We start from the raw sequence: 22,989 nt of genomic DNA on the forward strand, positions 1-22,989 counted from the left end.
GTTTTGGAGCTATTTTGTGTTTTTGTAGCAGTTTTCTGTTTTTATTGCAGTTTTTGGAGTCATTTGGGGGTTTTTCCCTCTCATTTTGTGTGTGTTTTTAATTATTTTGCGCCAGTTGCTCAGGCTGCTCTACACTGTGCTCTTTTTAATTCAATTGAATTAAATTCAACTTTATTTATATAGGGCTAAATACAACAAAGGCATCTCAAAGTGCTGAACAAAATATAAAGTTCATAGTAAAAAAGAAAGAACCCAATAAGATCCACATGAACAAGCATTTAGTGACAGTGGGAAGAAAAAACTCCCTCTTTTGTAGAGGAAGAAATCTCCAGCGGAACCAGGTTCAGAGGTGTCAGCCATCCGCTTTGACTGGTTGGGGTTAGTGAACAGAGGGGCAAATAGGATAGTCCATCCCAGTGTCCCAGACTAGTTGAGCCGCGAACCACTGATCAGCCCATCCGAGTGTCCCTGCAGATTAGTTCCAGCTCCAGCATCAAGACACCTGAAACAGAAAACAGAGCAGAGGGCAAGGAGCACATTTTCCTACATTTAACACAACATTCCTGTATAGAGGTAAAAAAAAAAAAAAAAGGAATTAAATCTAAATATTTAAATCTAAATGGTATATATTATATCTAAATGTTTAATCTATATCTAAATTTTAAATCTATATGTTATATGTTATATCTAAGTCTAAATGTTAAATCTTACATATAAATGTTAAATCTAAATGTTTAAATCTAAATATTAAATCTAAATAATATATGTTAAATCTAAATGTTTAAATGTTAAATCTAAATGTTGAACTTAAATGTTTCGCACATATGCTAATGGACCCCGCCCCTTGTAACCTCAACCAATACACAAGCAGAGACACACACAGCTGATCCCGATCCCACCCACCTCTTCACCCTTCACTGATGCATGCCTGGGTGATATGTATGGCTGGTTCTCTCCCGGCGGCGGAGGTCAAGCGCGCGGTCATGGCAGGTGAACGAGCTGCCCTTCACAGTACACTCCCAACACAACAGTGCAACACAATTATTAAAATGTATTTTAATGCTGTAGTTTGATGTGACATACTGAATAGATAAGGGGGTTTGCTTGAAAGCATAAGGTCTTGGGTTCGAGTCCACCATGGGCCACCTTTTTTATTTAGTCTTTTTTGGGATGTCTGGAATACATCTGCTGAGCAGACCAATGTTGAAATGACATGATGGCCTGAAGTTGAGACGACGTCTCTGGCGGGTGCAGAATGAAAATTTGTACAACTTTCTAGATATCCCCAAAAAGACAAAACTAGAAAGGTGGCCCCAATCCCAAGACCTTATGCTTTCAAGCGCTATTCAGCTTCCATAACCACATGTAAACCAGGAGATCTCAGCATGTCGCATCAAATAACACACATCGACAAACTACAGCATTAAAATACATTTGAATAATTGTGTTGCACTGTTGTGTTGCGGGAGTGTTCTATGAAGGGCAGCTCATCCACCTGCCATGACTGCGTGCTTGATCTCCGCCGCCGGTAGAGAACCAGTAAACTATAACCAGTAAAGTGAGTTTTTCTATCTTGTTTTTGGGATTACAAATTTCAAGTGAGAGGCTTTTGAATGAATTTTGGTTTAGTTTGGTTTTTGGGGTAACTGAAAAGCTTGAGTGAAAAACTGCTGCCACTCCTCCTTCCCAACCACTCTCACGGGGAATATGGTGATTACCATAACTGGGAGGTCTGGCTTTATTAAGAGCAATAAAATCTTAATTTTTGAGCCAAGTCTCTGTGAGGCATACTAACCTAAATGATGGTCAGTTATAAGATCACTCACTAAGAGGGATTTAGACAAAAGTGATCTAATACTTAATAGTCCACATTTAATGGTTTTTTAATTGTTTTGTGTTCTGTTTGTAGTTTTAATTATGATGAGATTTTTATGGTTAACTCCTCTACTGTGGGCTTTAGTTTGTATTGCATGTTGTTGTGTATTGCTCAGCACAGTGGTTATGGGGTATAATTGCTCTATGTTTTGAGTAAGGGGCTTATCCATGGAAGTGTTTGTTGTAACTGCAGGTTTATTCTCAGCTTGTCATGCGCGTGTGGTGTTGTGAATCACAGACTGTAGATTTAATTTTAGCATTTGTGCACCATATAAATTAGGGTGGACACCGTCCTTTTTGAATAGATCAGCATGTTTCCAAAAGAGGTCAAAGTTATCAGTAAATGTGAAATTATGAAGTTTGCAGCAGGATTGTAAGAAGTTGTGCTGCTGTAATAGGCAACTAAATTGTTTTATACCCCTATTTAATGTAGGAAGAGGGCCAGAAATGAATATAGATTTCCCACTTTCCATTAGAACATTAAAGAGAAAATTAAACACGTTCACGGTCTGTATCAATTCACGTCGGGTGGTATCGTTCGTCCCCACATGTAACACTATTTTAGTGACAGTTGCTGGTAACATTTGATTAAGTTTGTTTAAGATAGTGTGAACTGTAGCACCTGGAATACATTGTGTGATGGCATTTAAAAATCTAATATTCCTTGTTATTGAATTGCCGATAATGAGTGTAGTTTGTGGAAAGAGAGTGTTAGGAGTGAGTGTGCGCCTCTTATACTGACCGGGAACGTCCGGCGGGTGGATCACAGCTGGCTGTGGTGGAGTTTCAGTCCTCGGAGTTGGCTGGCATTGGGGCATCTGTTTGGGAACATCTGGTGGTGCTCGAGTTGCAGAAAGCTGCGGGAAAGTCTCTGTTATCGGCTCCGGTTGGCGTTGAAGCGGCTCTGCTTCTAACGGTGCGAGGGTCGCTGATGTCTGTGGGTGATTCTCCGTCATTAGATGGCATTGAAGCAGTGCTGCAGTAGCATGCCTCTGGACTGCAGCTTTGAGAAGGTTTCGACAGGCTACAGAGGAGGTTTTTGGCCGGTGGGAATTTAATTCAGGCGGTGGTAGAAGCGTTTTTTTTGGCTGTTGTTTTGGTCGGCTTAATTGGACTGTTTGTCCCCTTTTGAATCTCTCTAACATTTTAAGAATATGCTCAGCTGACTGGGTTTAGGGCCAAGGTTCTATTTTGGTGTTGGGTTGTATTCAGTGATTAATCAGTCGTGAAATTAAAGTAAAATCCCACAGAATTAGCAAAATCCCATTACTATCTATCATGGAATTTATCATAAAATCAATCAATTCTGAACTTACTGTCTGATCATGTAAGTCACTCAAAAGCATCATTCATACGAGTTTGGTGATACTTCAGTAAGACTTTTAACTCATTCATATAATGAAACAACTCGTGACAAATACAATTAACACCAGTACAAGCTAACACCGTCACAACCACTGTGTTCTCACAGTTACAGTGAACGAGTAGAGTTATTGTCTGAATGAGTAATATCTCCTCCACCCATTCCGGTGCCAGGAAATACATTGATTTGGATGATGACAGTCGGGTCTTAACACTAAAAAGGCTGAAGATAACAATGATTACAGAAGAGTGCATGTGTTTTATGTAACTGTGTGGCCTACAGGGGAAGAGGGTGGAGGCACCACGATAAGGAGAGAGAGAAGTAACGATGATGAGAAAAGGAAGCAGAATAAAGCAACAAGACATTAAAATGCTTAAAATTCAAAAAGCTGAAAAATAGGATTAACTTTAGGTTTTTCAATGTTTGAACTGATCTAATGTGAGGGTCACGTGATCAACATTCATTTCAGCGAATAATGACCAATCAGAGCATTAACATATAAGAGAGGATTGTTTTTTGTTTGATTTTATTTTATTTTTGTCACTTTGGGGGTATGTTACAAATCTAGATTACCTCTTATCATGCTAACTTCCAAGATTTAATCAGTGTGTGCTGGACTACGAAGCTCGCTAACATCTTATGGAGCTAAATCACCATGGAAACTTATGCTGAACGACTAGCGAGTGATAAAATCCCGCCTCCTGACCAATCAGTTCTCTTAGAAAGCGAGCTGTCTAATAAAAGGTGATGTGTGAACACGTCACTGTGTGGATCGGACAGCTGACAGCTGATGAAGCCTGTGTCTCGATCGTATGCGCGAATGGGTGAAGTCATTAATCGATATCGGCTTCATCAGCTGACTGTGAATGCGCAAAAGCGTCACATTATTTATGATATTAATGTGGATTAATGTGATGAATGATATCAAGCTTTTACGCATTGTCAGTAGCTTCCTGCCTGGGTTCTTTCATTCCTGCCTTTTAAGTAACAACAGTGTTGTTTATGGTCGGAATTATGGATTTCATAAAACATATTTTTAAACTTAAGCAATACCTACCCGGTCGGGACCAAGTTATGAAGTGGATCAGATCCGCCTCCTGGTGCGCTACACTGTTGCTCCTTGCTGTCATCATGGATTCAAATTCATGCTCTGCCAGTTTTCTCCATTGTAGTGATTGGTTGCAATCTCCACCCCTTTCATGTTAACGCGCACTTACCAAGGCTGAAAACACTTGGCTTGAATTAGCGTGTTGTGATCGACTGTCTTCTCTCTGATAGGGAATGTTTGGTTAGTTGAAGCCTGCTAACAGAGATTAATCCAGGATTATTATTATCATTATCTAGATTCGTAACATATGGCCTTAAGTATTTTGTGTATTTTTGTTGCGGTTTTAAGAGTATTTTTCTGTGTTTTGTGTGCTTTTGTTGATGTTTTGTTGTTTTTGGAGTCATTTTGTGCATTTTTGCAGTAATTTTGTGTGCTTTTGTTGTTTTGGGCGTTTTTGTTGTTGTTTTGTGTGTTTATGGAGTCATTTTGTTTGCTGTTGTTTTGTGCATTTTTGGAGTCATTTTGTGTTTTTTAATCATTTTGTGCGGTTGTGCAAACTTAGACCGAGCTGCCAATTTCACAGGCTGCTAGTTTCACAGGCTGCTCTAACTACACTATGAGCTCTTTTGAGTCTCATCAGACCTGACCTAAAATCTTTGCTGTAATAAAAACAAATTGAAATATGGAGACCGTTTTAAATATTTGTAAATATTCCAACTGTATTTATTTGTATCTGTACACTCCATGCTCACACTTTTTTCAGTCCTCGTCGTCCTCACAGGAAGCATCTGGTTGTGAAACAATGTGAGTCCAAAGCATGGTGTCCACACGCAGGACACCTGTGAGACACTGCAGCACCGCAAGAAGCAGCTGATATTTACAGGACACAGACTCCACCCCCACATCTGATTCAGAGATAGTTTTACAACCATGAATGTTCACTTTCGGATCCTGCAGAGATTGCTCGCTCTGTGCCAAGCTTGTGCCGTGGGAATGTTTGGCAAGAAAACTGGCGACCCTGGATTGAGTTTCCAAAAAGTGTCGCGGGCCGAGAATGTGACGAGGGACGACCAGCACAGCTTTAGCTACGAGCCGAGCAACATCGGCGTGCGCGACGTTAGCGGCGTTCTGTAAAAGAGAACAACTCAGGATGAACTCAAACGTCCCGCCTCCAGTGACGAGCCAACCCGGCTCTAACGCTGCCTCAGAGTCAGGAGAGGAAAACGGGCTGTTGGTTTGTAAACATGATTCTGATGCGTTAGTAGACGCGGTTAGCAACATGCGGACGGCATCCCGGAAAGCGTTTGCGTACTGGTCCGTCTGCCCTTCTCCTGGAGCACAAATGAGCAAACTACACGAGCTGGATGTGACGACTTCCTCACTCCCACGAGGGCTTACGTGCACATACCTGTGTGAGGGAAAAGAAGAATAAATACAATGTTTGTTAAAGTGATCGTCACTGTTTTTACAAATCTGGCCTCAAATTTTTTACATGTCCTTATAAGTAGATCTATCTAACAAAACACATTATTATGCACCATATTAGTTTAATTGCCTTTTAAAAATGGGACTACTTTACAGTTTTAGAGCCTGTGTACCTCCATTTTGAGAAATCACATGATTGATGATGTCACAGCCCCATTGTTTTCTATTGGAGTGAAACATTCAGTCTACTTTTTAGATCATTCAGCAGCTTTTTCAGTCACAATGACAACTTGTGCTGCTTTTGGTTGCTCTAAAAAACAAGGAAAAGTTAAACTTGTCGATGTACATTTATTTTGTTTAGCAAAAAAGGATAAAAACAGAGGAAAAATCGATGACCTCAGGGGGTGACAGTTCCAACTCTGTGGTCTGGGAGTAGACAATGAAGCATGGTCATACCTGTCAAGTTTTGTATTTGAAAATAAGGGAAAATTTTCTGGCGCCCACTACGAGCCGTCCCACCCGCCCAGCCAAGCTCCAGTATCTCTTATATTTTAAGATAGCTGTACAAGAAATCTAAAATACCCACTTGTCAACCACTTACTAAATACAATTATGTGATTATAATCTGGTAGGTCGACCTTTATTAACATTGAAATGCTGTGAACATTCCTACTAGGGCTGGGTGATATGGACCAAAACTCATATCTCAATATAATTTCTCAAAATAGTGATATACGATATAAATCTTGATAATTTTATCAAATAATGTCTGACCAGAAAGACAATTCTGGGTTAAATTTGCTGATGCAAAATGCTACACAGGAACATTTATTAACAAACAGCTGCACAATATGTGCTCTCAGAAATCTATCTAACTGAGCTTTACATGTTGTTCTGAGAAGTAAAAGCAGCGACTCCTAAAACTAAAATTTTGTTTCATATGATATATGAAATATTATAGTTTTCTATATCGCTAAAATAGAAAACTAGATACATCTTGAATCTCAATATAACGCCCAGCCCTAATTCCTAAATTATAATACAGCCTAAATAAAAACATAAATGGGCATATGAAACATGTGTATAACCTGTAAGTATATAAAGTAAACACAAGTCAACACAATGCATATTTACTGTTAATTTCACGTTGCTTGTCTTTAAAGGGGACATATCATGCTAAATCTACTTTTTTAGCCCTTAAATGCATTTTGTTGTATATTTAGATTGTTTAGAAGTACAGAAAAGTTCAAATTAGTCTCTTCAGGTGCTCCGTTGATATCTTTATATTCTGTTTTGGTCATATTTTGCAATCTGTTTTGAATTTTCTATTCTCTATTACGTTTTTTGAACAATAACGTCACAGCATTTGCAGCGGAACTGCCAAATTAGGACATCGACCCCAGGCCCAACACTTCGAGCAATCCGCCATTCTTATTTCTTGCTTTTATTTTGTAGTACAAGCTCCAGGATGCCGAAGTTACGAGAGGATAAGTCAAAATGTTTGGTTGTTGGATGTAGTAACCCACACGCTTCATTACAACGTCTCCCAGCATCAGAACCTTTTCAAAGTGCCTGGCTGAGTTTTATTTTTCACGGAAATGTACCCACATCTGTGGGTAAGGTCATTTTTGTGTGCGCGAAGCACTTCAAGAATGACTGCTTCAGCAACCTCCACCAGTATAAAGAAGGATTTGCCAAAAGACTTTGTCTGATTGAGGGTTCAATTCCTTCTATCTTTGGAGACGACGAACAGAGCACTTCGGTAAGCTGTAAATAACGCTAAAAAGTGTGATGATAAGACGTCCGTCATTGTTTTGTTAACATTAGCAGTTGCACCGTCTTCATATGTTAGCGCTGTGTGCTCGTTTTAGATCCTTGATGATATGGCCTACGTGATTTAATTTAAGTAAAAAGTTTTCATTAGTCATTTCAATTTGCCGTTTTTGTCTCCGAAAAGACTGTATTAAAAAGCATTTCGTGACGTTAGCTTGGCGCTGGAGTTAGTTCGGTGCTTGTGTTAGCTCACTTGTTAACATCCATATGAAGACGTTGTTCTGCAGGTTCATTTTCATCTCGCTCCGCCGGGTCCGACTCTGGCTCGAACATGTAAGGCTGGATGGACAAGTCTTCCGTTGTTGACATTTTGTAAATAACGTGAATAAAAAGTTTCTGCGCCGCTACATAGCCGTATCTCTTCTATCAAACTACAAAAATGGCCGAACAGGGTGGAGTTGAACCGAATGTCACCTCTGCAACCTGGAGAGGGGGCGGGGTATTCAGTGTCTCATTTGCATTTAAAGAGACCGCACCAAAACGAGTTGCTCTCAGAAGCACATCAGAAAAGGGGTCTGTGGAGCTATAATAATGAGGAATTCAGACCCAAGCATTGCAGTTCCGCTTTATATAGACCACAACTGTATGATTTACATGTAAAAAGGAAGGATTTAAAGGCATGATATGTCTCCTTTAAGATAGACATTAACATTTTATTTTCATTATATATTTTCTTTTAATTTCTCATGCTCTCTCATGTGGTTCTCTGGTGTTCACTAATGACGTATTAGACATTTATTACAGACTTTACATTCTTTAACACTTTTTGAAAGCAGTGTATATTTGTGGCGCTTGTGATTGGCTGATTTTTCATGGTGATTTATGTTGTTCCTTCCGCTGTGGTAGACGTTAAAATCTCAGTTACTAATCTTACAAAAAGTGTAACTGTGTCCCATCCTGCTGTTCTTTAGGAAGGTAAACTCTCTGTCCCATTTTACAATGTATTTACATGAGTTCTTTGTTTTTTCACCATAATGTCTTCATTCATCATCTCTGTTCTGAGTTGTTTCCGGGTTTGTTGCCGCTGTCTGCACTAATCTCGCGAGAACTGCCACTCAGGCCATTTCAGGTGGCAGTTCTCGCAAGGCTAGTGACGGCGTTCAGTTTAATAAGGCATCTTTTAATTATTATTACATTAAAATACGGGATATTTATGGGAAAATACTAATATGGGAATATGGTGGGAATAAGGGGTAAAATACGGGAGTTTCCCAGCCAAAACGGGATACCTGACAGGTATGAGCAGAGAAGAAAAGCTCTCCTAAGGGACCTTTACTCTCCCTTAAACATAGCGCTGACATGCTCTGGTGGCTGAAGTTAGAGAAAAAAATCACAGATTGTTGAAGACACACAAACCATTAGAATAGAAGTCTTTTTGGGTGGGAGTCCAACAGTCTGTGATATACTTGCTAACTTCAGCCACCAGAGCGTGTCAGTGCACTGTTCAAGGGAGAGTAAAGGTCTCTGAGGAGAGCTCTTCTTTGCTTCATTGTCTACTGCAAATCAGAAGTTGTGCTCTGAATGCAAACTGCAGAATTGGTACTGTCACCCCCTGTGGTCACTGATTTCTTTTCTATTTTTATCCTCTTTCTGTAAACAAAAAAGTTTACATCAACATCTTTAACTTTTCCTGTTTATTTTAGAGCAACCAAAAGCAGCACAAGTTGTCATTTTGACTGAAAAAGCTGCTAAATGATCTAAAGCTGGCTGAATGCTTTACTACAAGAAAAAGCAATGGGATGTTTACAGGAAGTGGGGCAGTGTGACATCATCAATCATATGATTTAAAAATGGAGGAACACAGGCTCTCAAACTTTAAAGTAGTCCCATTTCTCAAAGGCAATTAAATGAAAATGGTGCATAATAATGTGTTTGTTCGGAATAGACCGAATAAAGACATTTCAAAGATTTTAGACAAAACTTGTAAAAACAGTGGAGGATCCTTTAAATGGATTTAAAAAGAGAAACGTGATGATACCTGTGTGCTCCCAGCTGCAGCGGACGACAGAATGACAACAAAGCGATGTGTTGTTGAGGCTCGACCTTCCAGCAGTCCGTCACAGGAAGTGTTCCAGTTAAGTGAGTGAAAAGGGAAAGTTCATGGTCGCTGATACACTCTACGACACACATCCCTGCTTGTGTGGCAGCAGAAAGCAGAGCCGGGGGCTGCGTCACTGCAGACAGAATCACACGCACACCCAAAGTCTGCAGGTTTGCTATTACACACCGGAGTGACCTTTCCATCCAGGCGCCGTAATGCACGATACTCGCCCCCCCTATGTCGCCCACAGCAAACACGTCTCCTGTATCCATCGTGTTGCTCAGCAGGGGGGAAGTTACAGTGACAGCTTTGACTAGACGCTGGTTCATCAGAATGCACGGAGTGGAGAAGTCCCTGTGGATCACCTGACCTTCGATCAAACGTGTGGCGCCGACAGGAAAGCCTGCAAGTGTCGTGTGCAAAGCAGAAAAATGATCGTTTAAGAACCGCAGTGACGGGACGGGTCCGGTGTTGGTGAAGCTCCAGCCATGGATCCATTTCCACGTGACATCACTGATGAAGTCACTGTGAACTTGACTGAGACGAGTGGAAAAAAACGACACCAGCAACGTTTGGACTGATTCCTGAGTATCTGGTGTAACAAAGTCATCCCACCAAACTAACGTACCACCATACAATCTGAGCAGACCAACGATGACATGATGGAACTCCTGCCGTGCAAACAGTAGCAGCCGCTCTGCTAAGGCTCGTCCCGCTTCTCCGCAGGTGGTCGTCGCTTGAATTGTCCGCAGTAACGACGCCAGCAGCAGAACAAACGTCTTGGATCCGTCGCCCGTGGCCGCGCTGTGTTTACACACACACTCCACCACCATCCTGCAGAGACAAGGAACTGAAACATCACTTAAATAACCACTGGTAGTAGCAGAAGTTAAATTAACGGATTACAAGTACTCAATGGTGCTGTAATTGAGTTGCTTTCATAGGCACATCTACTTTTTTAAGTATATTTCTAAATCAGTAATTTTACTTAAGTACATTATAAAAAAAGGTAAAGTAATTTGTTAAATTTCTACACCCAACCGTTACTAAGCAAATTATTATTTTTTGTGATTATATTTTATTTCCATTTCATGGTCTCACATGACCATAATAGATATGTTCTTAGTCGTGCCATTACAGATCAACACCACTTTCTTGGGTTCAGGTTAGGAAGCGCGATCAAAATATAAAATTCTTAAGAAAAAGAAAAAACCCAACAAATACACATGAACAAGCATCAGCCAGAGTGGGGAGAAACAACTCCCTTTTAACAGGAAGAAATCTCCAGCAGAACTGGGCTCAGAGGTGACAACAATCTGCTTTGACTGGTTGGGGTTAGTGAACAGTGTTCTGATGGTTTTGAATGAATGAGACAGAGTCAAGCTTTAGGGTTGGTGGTCAGATGCGGACACAGGGTTTATTTGTCAAGGGGTTTTGGAAAACAGACCAGTCTGGGATTCAGATGTTTCAGTGTGCCTCAGCGAATCTGCCGTTGTTCTGTATGTTGTCATAACAATGACAGAGCCTCCAAGAAAAGACCTTGGTAAATGCTATTAGTGTACGATGGTATTTGGCCGGCTTAGGGCAGTCTGACCAGAACTGACCAGGAGAGATTCTGTAATCACGTATCAGACAAAAAGAGGAGAACAGGACAGGTCAGAGAGATAAAACATCAGAGTGTCCCAGACTAGTCGAGCCGTGAACCACAGATCAGGAACTGCCAGCTCCAGCGTCAAGAAGAAGAGGGCACAGACTGCAGAAAAACATGACAGTATTAGCAGGTCTGCCTGCATGGAAACACCTGGTGCTAAACTATGTGTGAGTGGAATGAGTATGTATTGCATGGCGTGTAAGCAGTGTGATGGGTATACAACAAGGATCAGAAGTGGGGTATTAGGGTTAGTATATTATATACATATTATACTCACTTTTTATGCAATCAAGCAATTCACTTCATATAGTATAGCAGTACATAAGTCAAGTCTCAACTTGTTTAAGATATTGTTCAAATGCAAAAAAAATAGGCTTAATCCCATATGGAATGGTAATGCTTGAAATTTCAGTTTTCTGCGATTTGAGGTATAATGGAGATCTTTGGTGATAGCAGCTGTCATCCTCTAGATCAGAGGTCTCATTCTCATGGCACGTGGGATGATAATTTGTGGCCCGCAGGACAATGTGAAAATGTAATGCTAGTGCGGCCCATGTGTTTTATACTGTATTGTAATGATGTGACTCGAGCCGTTATCAAAGGTTTATCAGCCTTTAATGGAAGTCTTTAAAACATTATGTATGCCTCATTCTCCGCTTACGCCCGCCCTTCCTCAGCCTCCCAGCCAATCAACAAGCAGAACACATGTAAACAAAGATGAACATTGGCAGAGAAAGCTGCACGTAACAACAATGCTTCAAATGCCTTGGGAAACCACAACACCTGTTAAACATTGAATAAACTACACATGGAACATAACTCAGTAACATAAGACTCAGTCTGTTACAATATGAATGGCGCTTTACAGCATTGTGCGTTGACAATGTCACCAAGGGAAGCACACCTCCGATGGAGCCACCCACCCAGCCAGCTCACACCCGCCATCCAGCGTCCGAGGCGGGGGGCTCGTAGGGGACCTACCCCCCTCGGTTATAGTCTACAAAACATCGGTGTTGGCTGGAACGTACAGCTGATTCCATGGGGTTATTATAGAAAATAAAAGCCAGTAAACAATGCTTCTGTGTCTGTGTCCCATGATTTATATTGGCTAATGTCCCACTGTCCCAACGGATAGTAAACGCCCCACTGGCGATCGCCTTTTCCCCCGAAATTTTTTATTTTTTTTCACAAAGTACATGAACATTGAGCACAAAAAGAAAGGCGATTGCTGCTGAGTGGTTAATTATCCACCTTCTTGTTGCCGGAAGAAAAAGCAGAAGGGCTACGGAGGATTTGGACCAATGAGAATTCAGTCCCAGCTGTGGCGGAGACGTTTTCCTGGTAGTTGTTTCAGTCGGCTCAATTGGACTGTGGTCGTCTCCATTTTCATATGAGAGGGCTTCAAAACGATTGTGGAAAGTGAGCGGAGGAGGGACGTCATTTTCCATGTTTTTCTCTTGTCCGCAAATGACAACTTCAGCCCATGATGGCTGGCGTGGCGTTGAACAGGGCAATCGTGAACCTGAAATCTCCCAGGGAACTGTATCATTGTCACGTAGAATACTACGAAAGAATGACGACAGCGCTGTTGACTGTTGTACATCCGTGTCCGTGTACGTGGTGAGTCGCTCATATTTCTTTCTTTTAGCTTATTAGAAAGGCAACAAATTAGTGATAAAATGTCTATTTCTGATGGTGACTGAGAAGCGGCATCTCCACGGTCTGTAGATGCGGCCATCTTGGTTGCCAGGAGTTTATTAATGTATCTATACTTTATTTTATACAGATGCCTTTGTGGAAAATAAATTAAGTTCCAATTGAGTAAGATTTGATTTCTTCCTTTATAAGTTTAAACATGAGATGTTTACTGTATACAAGGGAACTGTGGCAAGATGTATTACCAAAAATAAATGTAGGGGTGAAAACAACTAGTAACTTTTACTTTGAGTCCTGTTTAATTGAGCTACTTTTTGCTTGTACTTGAGTATTTTATGTGTGATTTACTTATGCTTGAGTACAATTTAAATCAAGTAACAGTACTTCTACTTGAGTAGATATATCAGTACTCTTTACACCTCTGGTTAGCAGTCAAATAAAGAATCAGATCTCACACCGAGCCACTGGATGCTGCAGCTGCAGAGCTTTGAGAATCCGCGTCCCGTTCCGGGTCAGCAACGCCTGGCCCGTGTCCCGTGTGAACAACACGTGGCCTCCTTCAGGGCCGAAGCTGCGGAGAACCACGGACTCCAGCGCACACACCGTCTGAAAGACGTTGTTTAGGTGGAGACGCTCCCACGATGTCATCCTCACATCTCTAGACATAGATTTTCAAAATCACTTAAAAAGAACCATCACGCTTTAGAAAACCAAAAAAAAAAAAGTAATCATCCATTATTAATGATCAAAGTAAAAAATCCCTTCAACCTGTCGTAACATTTTAGATTCCAGTTATGTGCCTTAAAACAGAAGAAATTTAGCAAAAGTCATACCTTCTTTCTTTTTTTTAAGCACATGTAAACTCACTTCAGAATAAACCAAACTTTGTTGAATTCAATAAATCTTAATGTACAAATGTGTTAAACTTAAATTAGCATTTAGCCTAGCCTATGGTAAAAAAAAATCACATGTACAACATATCTTTAATGTAAAACTTCTCCAAACAGTTCATTTATAGATCCAGCAAGTTTATTTTTTCTTCTTTTTGAAAATTTTCATTCTATTAATTTGGGAAAATCTTGTGGAATAATTAAAGGAAAATGTAAGGACTTTGGAAATATTTTGAGATTTTTCAATAAGATGTGTTTAAAAAATTACTGCATCAGCTCATATAAGCATGGAAAAACTGTGAGGCCTGTACATATTTTGGAGTTTGTGTATTTGTATAGACTGAGATATCTACAACTGAATTAGTTAGTAATATACACCATGATTCATGTTTTCACTGTCACTTCTCTTGCAGAACACATTGGACGCTCTAAAGGGTCGGATTAGCCCCCCTGACCTTAAGGTTTCATTTATTCAGGTAACTTTTTTTCGGAAACTGACTTTGATCTCCACACGGTGGCTTAGTGGTTAGCACGTCCCCCTCACAGCAAGAAGGTCCTGAGTTCAAGCCCTGGGGTGGACACCTGGAGTGGAGTGTGGAGTTTGCATGTTCTCCCCGTGCTGCGTGGGTTTCCTCCGGGTACTCCGGCTTCCTCCCACAATCTAAAAACATGACCGTAAGGTTGATTGGAGTCTCTAAATTGCCCATAGGAGTGAATGAGAGAGTGAGTGGTTGTCTGTCTATGTTGCCCTGCGATGGACTGGCGCCCTGTCCAGGGGGTACCCCCGCCCAGTGCCCAATGAGAGCCGGAAATTGGCACCGGCAGACCCCCGCGACCCTGATAAACGGGAATTAGCGGGTTTGAAGATGGATGGATGGATGGATGGACTTTGATCTCCTGACATGGTTCGACTGTCAACTGCCAGTCTCCTTCAGAGGAGTTTGCTGATCGCTTTAATGTTTTCTTGACTTGCGTGTAGTAATTTCAGAAAGTTCCTTTTGTCTTCTTTCTGCCTCTGAGGACAACTGGCAGTTGACAGCCAAAACGTGTCAGGAGATCAAAGTAAATTTCCTAAAAAAATAGTTGTCTGTATAGATGAAACCTTAACATATTGTAGTGTTAAATCCTTTTGTGTTGAGTCTCCCAACCGTGGTTGAAAGACACAGGGGAGATATGTATACTGCAGGGCCGGAGGCTGCTTCTCCCCCGGGTTAACTCCCATATACCTCATGCTCGTCAAAGTTGGTACCGTCAGGATAAATATATTGTAACATCCCTGCATGTTTTATAGTTGTAGTGTTGTCGTTCTAATGTTAATGTTGATGATTCCAATTATCGCTTGTTCTTTGAATGCACCTTTTGGGGAGCTGGGATGTGAGTGGCTGAGTGAATGAGGGGGCGGGGGGAGAGAGAGGAAGTGAGCCCCTGTGTGTGTGTGTGGAGAGCTGGGAGATGAATGAATGAGAGGAGCCTGATAAGCTTTGACCCATTTTTTTTTGTTGTGTTTGGCGTGGTTACGGCCGACAGTAACCGCAGTTCTGTACGGGAATAAAGCGGCTAACAAGAAAGAAGGTTGTCGTCCTTTCCAGCGTTCTGTGGGACGCTACATTGGTGTCAGAAGTAAAAGCGAGAGCACCGGACTGCTGACCGCAGCTGGCGACACTGCTCATCAGCCTAAAGAGAGGATGGCAGCTGGAAGTGGGGCCGGTGCCCGGCCGAGAGTTAAGCAGGAAGCTATGGACAGTGAGTACACTGGTTCTCCGAGACGTGGGAGTGACTTTGACCGGACGGAGGAGCACAAGGCTCGCCTTAGACGGACGGCCAGGAAGCTAGCAGCTGACGCCGGGTTCGGTCAGCGTGGCGCGGAGCGGCGCTCTGACGCGGGAAATCACACCGGAAGTGACGCGGCACCAGATGTAAACAAATATGGCGGCGCCCTGTGTATCCGTCCACATGTAAAAACGCCAAAATACTCCGGTAAGGCAGACTGGGAGGCCTTTCATGCCCAATTTGAACTATTGGCACGTGCAGAAGCCTGGCCTGTGGACACTAAAGCACTCCAATTAGCCCTTTGCCTCACTGATGATGCCCTGGCATGCTTGCTGTTGTTGAGCCCGGCTGAAAGAGATGATTATGGGGCTCTGGTTGGAGCCCTACAGAGGCGATTTGGACAGTGTACACAGCCTAGTGTCCTGCGCACAGAGCTGACAAACAGGCAGAGACAATCCGGTGAACCACTACGAGTTCTGGCCAATGACATTGAGACTCTGGCGAGGAAAGCTTATGCCCACATGCCCACTTATGTGCAAGATGAGCTAGCCAGAGACCAGTTTATTAGAGCCATAACCCCTAGAGAGCTACGCATTCAAACGCAGCTGGCACACCCCCGCAGTTTACAAGAAGCTTTGGAGCTGGCTGTGGAAAGAGAAGCTGTGGGGACTGCTGCTGAGAGTGACCATGGTCGAAGCGGACCTGTCGTGAGAACCGTGACCCAGCAAGACTCAGGTCAAGAGAAGCCAGTCTGGGCTGCTGAGTTAACGGAAATGATCAGAGCCATGTCGCTGCAGTCGACAGGCGGCAACGCCCGCCCTCGCCGGGGCCCCCCTGTTTGCTGGACGTGCGGCCAGCCTGGCCACATCAGCGTGCGGTGCCCAAAGCATGCTGGTGCTCAGGGAAACGCACCTGGGTCTGCGTAGAGGGGACCACGCAGGCCCTGTCTTCTGGGTCCCATCCTGCCCTGTTACCCATAGACGGGGCCAAACTGTACAGCCGAGGCAGCGGGGCTCCACTCCCCCCAGAAACAGACGATGGCGCAGAGGTCGTGAGAGTGGTGGGTTGGACCCATGCAGGACACTTTTGCCATGTCCCCATCACCCTTGCGGGGGCTCCATGCACGGCCCTGGTTGACACTGGCTCTACTGCAACACTGGTGAGACCCGACATGGTGCCAGCAGGGACGCAATTGGAACCTACTGTTGTGAAATTACGAACTGTGACTGGTGAGCTGGCCCCCATGCTGGGAAGGGGGGTAGTAACCGTATCGGTTGGGGGATGGACAGTGAACGTTAAGGTGTGGGTTGCAGCGGTACAGGACCCCTGCATATTGGGTCTGGACTTCCTGCGCATCCAACAATGTGTGTTGGACCTGGGGAAGAGCACACTAGCCTTTCATGAGGGCCCCACAGTCAAAATGGTGCCCAATGGAGCGACGGAGGAATACCAGCTGCTGCATCCCCCTTCCCCAGCCAATCCTGCTGTTCTGCAGCCCCCCATCCTCCACTCTCCAGGGGTCATACTCCCTCCTGCCCTGGACCAACAGCCTACTGGGGAGGATGGAGATAGACTGTCGGTGGTGAGAGAAGTGTGGAAACGCAGCTGCCACAACTTGGATTCCAGGCAACAAGATGAGCTGTGGCAGGTGTTATCGGATTTTAAGGACATTTTTGCACTGACAGAAGATGAAGTGGGTCTAACTCACTTAGTGCAGCATGACATTGAAACTGGAGATGCACGGCCCATTAGAACACGCCCCCGCCGCCTTCCCCTGGCTCATCAGACTGCTGCTGAAACAGCAATAGATGAGATGCTAAAGACAGGCATCATTGAACCTTCGAGCAGTCCCTGGGCCTCAGGGGTTGTGATGGTAAACAAAAAGAATAGTGCTAAAATGAGATTTTGTGTCGATTACAGGCCGCTGAACAATGTGACCAGGAAGGACTCGTACCCGCTGCCCCGCATCGATGAGTCCCTGGACTTGGTTGCTGGCTCATCCTGGTTCTCCTCCTTGGACCTGCGTAGCGGGTACTGGCAGGTACCCCTCAGCCCTGTAGCCAAACCAAAGACGGCCTTCTGCACTGGCAGGGGGCTGTGGCAGTTTCGAGTTCTTCCCTTCGGTCTGTGCAATGCCCCCGCCACGTTTGAACGGTTGATGGAAAAGGTTTTGGCTGATATCCCCCGACAGGAGTGTCTGGTCTATTTGGACGACATCCTGGTGCATGGGAGCTCCTTTGAGGCAGCTTTGGCGTCCCTGCGCCGCACCCTACAAAAAATAGCAGCGGCCGGGTTGAGGCTCCACCCAGACAAATGCTGCTTCATGAAAAGAGAGCTGGAGTTTTTGGGGCACAAGATCGGTGGTGAGGGCATCAGCACACTAGAGGAGAAGGTGCAGGTGGTAAAGGACTGGCCAAGCCCCACCAACCTGAGAGAGCTGAAGAGCTTCATTGGACTAGCGTCCTACTACCGGCGGTTTGTGCGTGGTTTTTCCTGCATTGCTGCACCCCTATTTCGCCTGCAGCAGAAAGACAAGGACTTTGCCTGGACCCCAGACTGTGAGCAGGCTTTCAACTGTCTTAAGAATGCCCTGACAGAGTCGCCCATCCTCACCCCACCGGACCCCAGCCTGCCGTTTCTTTTGGACACGGATGCCAGCGATGTCGGAACTGGAGCGGTGTTGAGCCAGGTGGGGCCGGAGGGGGAGAAGGTAGTCGCGTACTTCAGCAGAACCTTCAACAAGGCTGAAAGACGCTACTGTGTGACTCGCAGAGAGCTTCTAGCTATAGTGAGGGCGATAAAGAACTTCAAATATTATCTGTGTGGCCTGCCCTTCACTGTCCGAACTGACCACGCGGCACTCCAGTGGTTAATGTCTTTTAAGGAGCCAGAGGGGCAGTTTGCACGCTGGCTGGAGGAACTGGCACCATTTTCCTTCAAAGTCGAGTACCGAGCAGGAGCTCGCCATGGCAACGCTGATGCCATGTCCCGGCGCCCCTGTGCCCCCGATGGATGCCGGTACTGCGGGAAGAGAGAGGCCCGGGAAGGAGAACTCCGTGCTGAGGAGGAGCGAGACCCCATGTATAGCGGAAATGGGCCAGGCTGCAATGCAGTGCAGGTTGTTGACTCAGCGGAATGGAGAGCACAACAGGAACAGGATGCCGACCTCCAACCGGTGCTACAGTGGGTGGAAGCTAGACGAAAACCACAATGGAATGAAGTCACTGGGTGCTCGCCTGCCACAAAAGGACTGTTTGAAAAGTTCACTGCTCTCAGGGTGAAAGATGGAGTGCTTCAGAGAGCCTGGAAAGAGCCGGCTACAGGTGAAAGTAAGTGGCAGGTGGTGGTCCCCAGGGGCCTCAGAGAAGCTGTGTTAAACTCCTGTCATGGAACGACTGGAGCGGGACACTTTGGAGTTTCCAAAACCCTCCGTCGGCTTCGTCAAAGTTTCTACTGGGGTCAGCTCAGGAGAGATGTTGAGGACTTTTGCCGCCGCTGCGACCTTTGCACAGCGCACAAGGGCCCCCCAGATCAATCACGCGCCCCGCTCCAGCAGCTGGCAGTGGGAGCCCCGATGGAGAGAGTAGCAGTAGACATTATGGGTCCGTTCCCGCGCACAGACAAGGGGAACCGCTATGTCCTGGTCGCTATGGATTACTTCACAAAGTGGCCAGAGGCGTATGCTTTACCAGACCAAGAAGCAGAAACTGTGGTGGATATGCTGGTCGAGGGCATGTTCTCCAGATTTGGGGCTGCAGAGACTATCCATAGCGACCAGGGGAGGAACTTTGAGTCAGCAGTTTTCTCCACCATGTGTGAACGCCTTGGAATGCAAAAAACACGGACTACCCCTTTACACCCCCAGAGTGACGGACTCGTTGAGCGGTTTAACAGAACCCTGGCAAAACAACTTGCCATCCTCACTGCAGAACACCAACGGGACTGGGACATGCACCTCCCCCTTGTCTTGCTGGCCTACAGGTCTGCTGTACAGGAGTCTACAGCATGCACGCCTGCCCTGCTTATGTTGGGACGGGAACTGCGAACCCCTGCGGAAATGGCATTTGGAAAACCTCCAGATACACCGATGGTTCCACCGGGACCAGAATATGCCAGGCGCCTCCAAGACAGGATGGAGTCAGCCCACTCGTTTGCCCGGGACCAGCTAGAGAAAGCGGGAATGAGACAAAAACGAAACTATGACATGAAGACCAGAGGGACAGACTTTGGGGCTGGTGACTTAGTCTGGGTTTATAGCCCGAAGCGAAAGAAGGGCCGGTGCCCTAAGTTAGACTGTCACTGGCTGGGGCCGTGTGAAGTGTTGGAAAAGCTTGGAGAGGTGGTTTACAGGGTTCAGCTGCCACCTCGGGGAAGACGGGTGGCCCTCCACAGAGACAGGCTGGCCCCGTACAGAGGCGATGCACGCCCCTGCCAACTTCCTAGACCCCTGACAATCCTCCGGAGGAACAGAGCAGCCACACCCCCAGAACCATGGGCTGCTGACCCCCCACAATCCCCCTCAACCCTAAACTCGCCCCCTGCTCAGTCCCAGGATACTACAGGACAACAGACACGGGCCCTTGTGTCCCATGTGGGGAGGCCCCAGAGACAATTAAGACCCCCTAGGTACCTCAGAGACTTTTTGTGCGATCCCTCGGGGCGAGGGATTCAGTAAGGGGGGGGCAGTGTAACATCCCTGCATGTTTTATAGTTGTAGTGTTGTCGTTCTAATGTTAATGTTGATGATTCCAATTATCGCTTGTTCTTTGAATGCACCTTTTGGGGAGCTGGGATGTGAGTGGCTGAGTGAACGAGGGGGCGGGGGGAGAGAGAGGAAGTGAGCCCCTGTGTGTGTGTGTGGAGAGCTGGGAGATGAATGAATGAGAGGAGCCTGATAAGCTTTGACCCATTTTTTTTTGTTGTGTTTGGCGTGGTTACGGCCGACAGTAACCGCAGTTCTGTACGGGAATAAAGCGGCTAACAAGAAAGAAGGTTGTCGTCCTTTCCAGCGTTCTGTGGGACGCTACAATATAAAAAACAGGCCGTGTGGTTGTGTCAAAGCTGCACTTTATTTTCTTTCTGCAATATGAACATAGCCTCGCTATCTATCCCGGTAGCCGTGTGAGACCCTCCCATCGGCATGCACACACCTCCTTCCTCCGCAACTTCCTTTCGCACACACCTGTGCGTGCGTGCACACACTACGTCACTCACATTCACACACTGAGCTGCCCTACCTGAAACACATTCAAGTTAGACACATCTCACAACATTAGTTTCTTTAAAGCTCGAGGAGTATCAAATGAAGCAAAGGTAGTTATTTACACTACTAATTAAAATATGAACATAATCACTAGAGTTGTGAAAAGTATCAATATTCATAATAGTATTGATTAAAAAAAAAACATTGTATCCGGATACAATTGTAATTTGCAAAATGATCATTCCATGTCATTTCAAAAAATTTTCAGGACATCCACCGCACTTCGTTCTGAAACATTTCAGATTTTTGTACCTTCTGTGTTTATTCAATAGTCACACAGTAAATTGTTAGTTTGATTGGATGAATACTTTTTGAGATATGAACAATTCGGGGGGGGGGGGGATCTGCTATACATCCTATCTGGTGGACATGTCAGCTCCTCAAAATAGTAAAGAAGTTAGTGTGGGTTTGGATCTGGAACATGTTTGCGTTACAACTTAGCATATGCCTCAGCTCCCTGTGATTTGATCAGCTTTGAGCTATGTACATAAACTGTTCACATCACTAATGATTAGTCACATATGTGTATTGGTTCTTGGGTGACACGCTCTTGAAATCCAAAAAAACCCCAAAACTTTTTTTAATACTATTTTCATTGTCCCATAACTGCATGTGGGAACGTAACAGAAAATAATAATAATAATAATCTGATCTCTGTTTTAATTTATAGTATAAAGGTTTCACTTTCTTGGGATTTAATTTGAAAACATTTTTTCATTATGTGACTTCTTCATTTTTATTTTGGACCTCAACTTTGGGTTATTTCACCACTTGCCAATATTGAACATATTTTACATGAGGCCATTGTAGCTTGGCTTTGTGTCTTATAATCATGTATTAATTGTTCATTAGTTTTACCACATTGCATCAGGAAAAACATTTATTTTTGGAAACATAATATTTGTCCCACTTGTGTGTGAATGTGAGAGTGATTGGGTGAATGAGCTGATATGTAAAGCGCTTTGGGACTGCTTCAGTGTGGTGATAAAGCGCTATATAAATCAAGTCCATTTACCATTTTACCTCACAAAGTACGAATTAGAAAGAACGCGCCATTGGTATCGGCGATACTGGCCCTGCATTTACTTGGTATCGAATCAATACCAACTGTTGCACTTTCTAGCTGTGACACAAGCATGGCTGCCGATCAACAGGATCGATGAGCTAAAAAGCTGTGACTTTAAAACTAAAACCTGTCCACATCTGCACATCTTCTCCCACGAACACTGAGCTCACTGCAGGTCACTTACCCTCTTTAAATCACGGTTAGCTAGCTAACCATGGCTGTAAGGTGTTAGCATCGAGTTTCCTTCCCTAATGTTCTCACCCACGGAACGCATCCGCGACTCAAGTACCCTGACTTCAGGTTTGTACATTTATGGCGTTTAAAGTAACAAAATGGTGTGTTTTAAGGTTAAAGAGGACTCACCGTAGCTCAGGCAGGACGCTGCTGTCCGTCTCCTAGCAACAACTCTTCTTCTGTGGTTTCTGTTATTCACAGTACGAGTCAGTACTGACACCCACTGGTTTTATGGTATAACTGCAACGTTTTTATATTTATTGTTTATTAGTTTAACACACAATAAAGGATTAAATCAAATTGAATTAGAAACTTAACAGGAGAGGTCAAGAGAAGCCATTAGTGTTATATAAACCACCTCACCGTTCTATGAGAGAAAAACTGAAATACTAGCTATTTGAGTAAGAAAGAACACATTAAATGCAAACATACACATACATTTCATCCTTGAAAAAGAAGAAATAAAATTCTGACAATAAACTAACAAATTTAATAAACAAACAGAAATATAGAAACTTGGGGTGTGACGAGTTCTCGTGCCACGAGATTTTTATGTTATTGTTTTTTTTTTTTTTTGTATTTTTTTTAATTTTAATTTTAATTTTTTGTGAGCCATCCAAACTTCTATTTGTGACCTGTGGGGGCAGTAATGTCACTTTGCTACGTCTAGCCTGCCATAACCTAAAGCAGGAGAAGGAAAAGAAGAAGAGCATGAGTACATTTTAGTTCTAGGTCGTTTGACGTTTGTGTAGTTGTGCGCATAGACATCCGGAGAGGACCCCTCTGAGGGGTATTCCATAAAGCGGGTTATGTTCAAACTCTGAGTATGTTTAGGCTCAAATGATGGAAACTCTGAGTATCTCAGTCCAAAAAG

At 44.1% G+C, this 22,989-nt stretch overlaps 1 protein-coding gene across 2 annotated transcripts; it reads right to left on the reverse strand.

The window, feature by feature from the left end:
- Positions 1–5,032: 5,032 nt before the first annotated feature.
- Positions 5,033–22,291, reverse strand: bbs10 (Bardet-Biedl syndrome 10). 2 transcript variants are annotated; one of them, XM_028450751.1, is made up of 4 exons: positions 22,245–22,286; positions 13,350–13,550; positions 9,523–10,419; positions 5,033–5,694 (listed from the first exon to the last, which is right to left on the reverse strand). In XM_028450751.1, the coding sequence occupies exons 2-4, from the start codon at positions 13,538–13,540 to the stop codon at positions 5,046–5,048; spliced, it is 1,737 nt and encodes a 578-aa protein (XP_028306552.1). In that variant the 5' UTR covers positions 13,541–13,550; positions 22,245–22,286; the 3' UTR covers positions 5,033–5,045. The 2 variants fall into 2 exon arrangements, with proteins under 2 accessions (XP_028306552.1, XP_028306553.1); XM_028450752.1 differs by lacking the exon at positions 13,350–13,550 and having other exon boundaries at positions 22,245–22,291.
- Between the last annotated feature and the right edge of the window lie 698 nt (positions 22,292–22,989).

Source organism: Gouania willdenowi, chromosome 6 (assembly GCF_900634775.1).
Source record: "Gouania willdenowi chromosome 6, fGouWil2.1, whole genome shotgun sequence".
Taxonomy (NCBI): Eukaryota; Metazoa; Chordata; class Actinopteri; order Blenniiformes; family Gobiesocidae; genus Gouania; species Gouania willdenowi.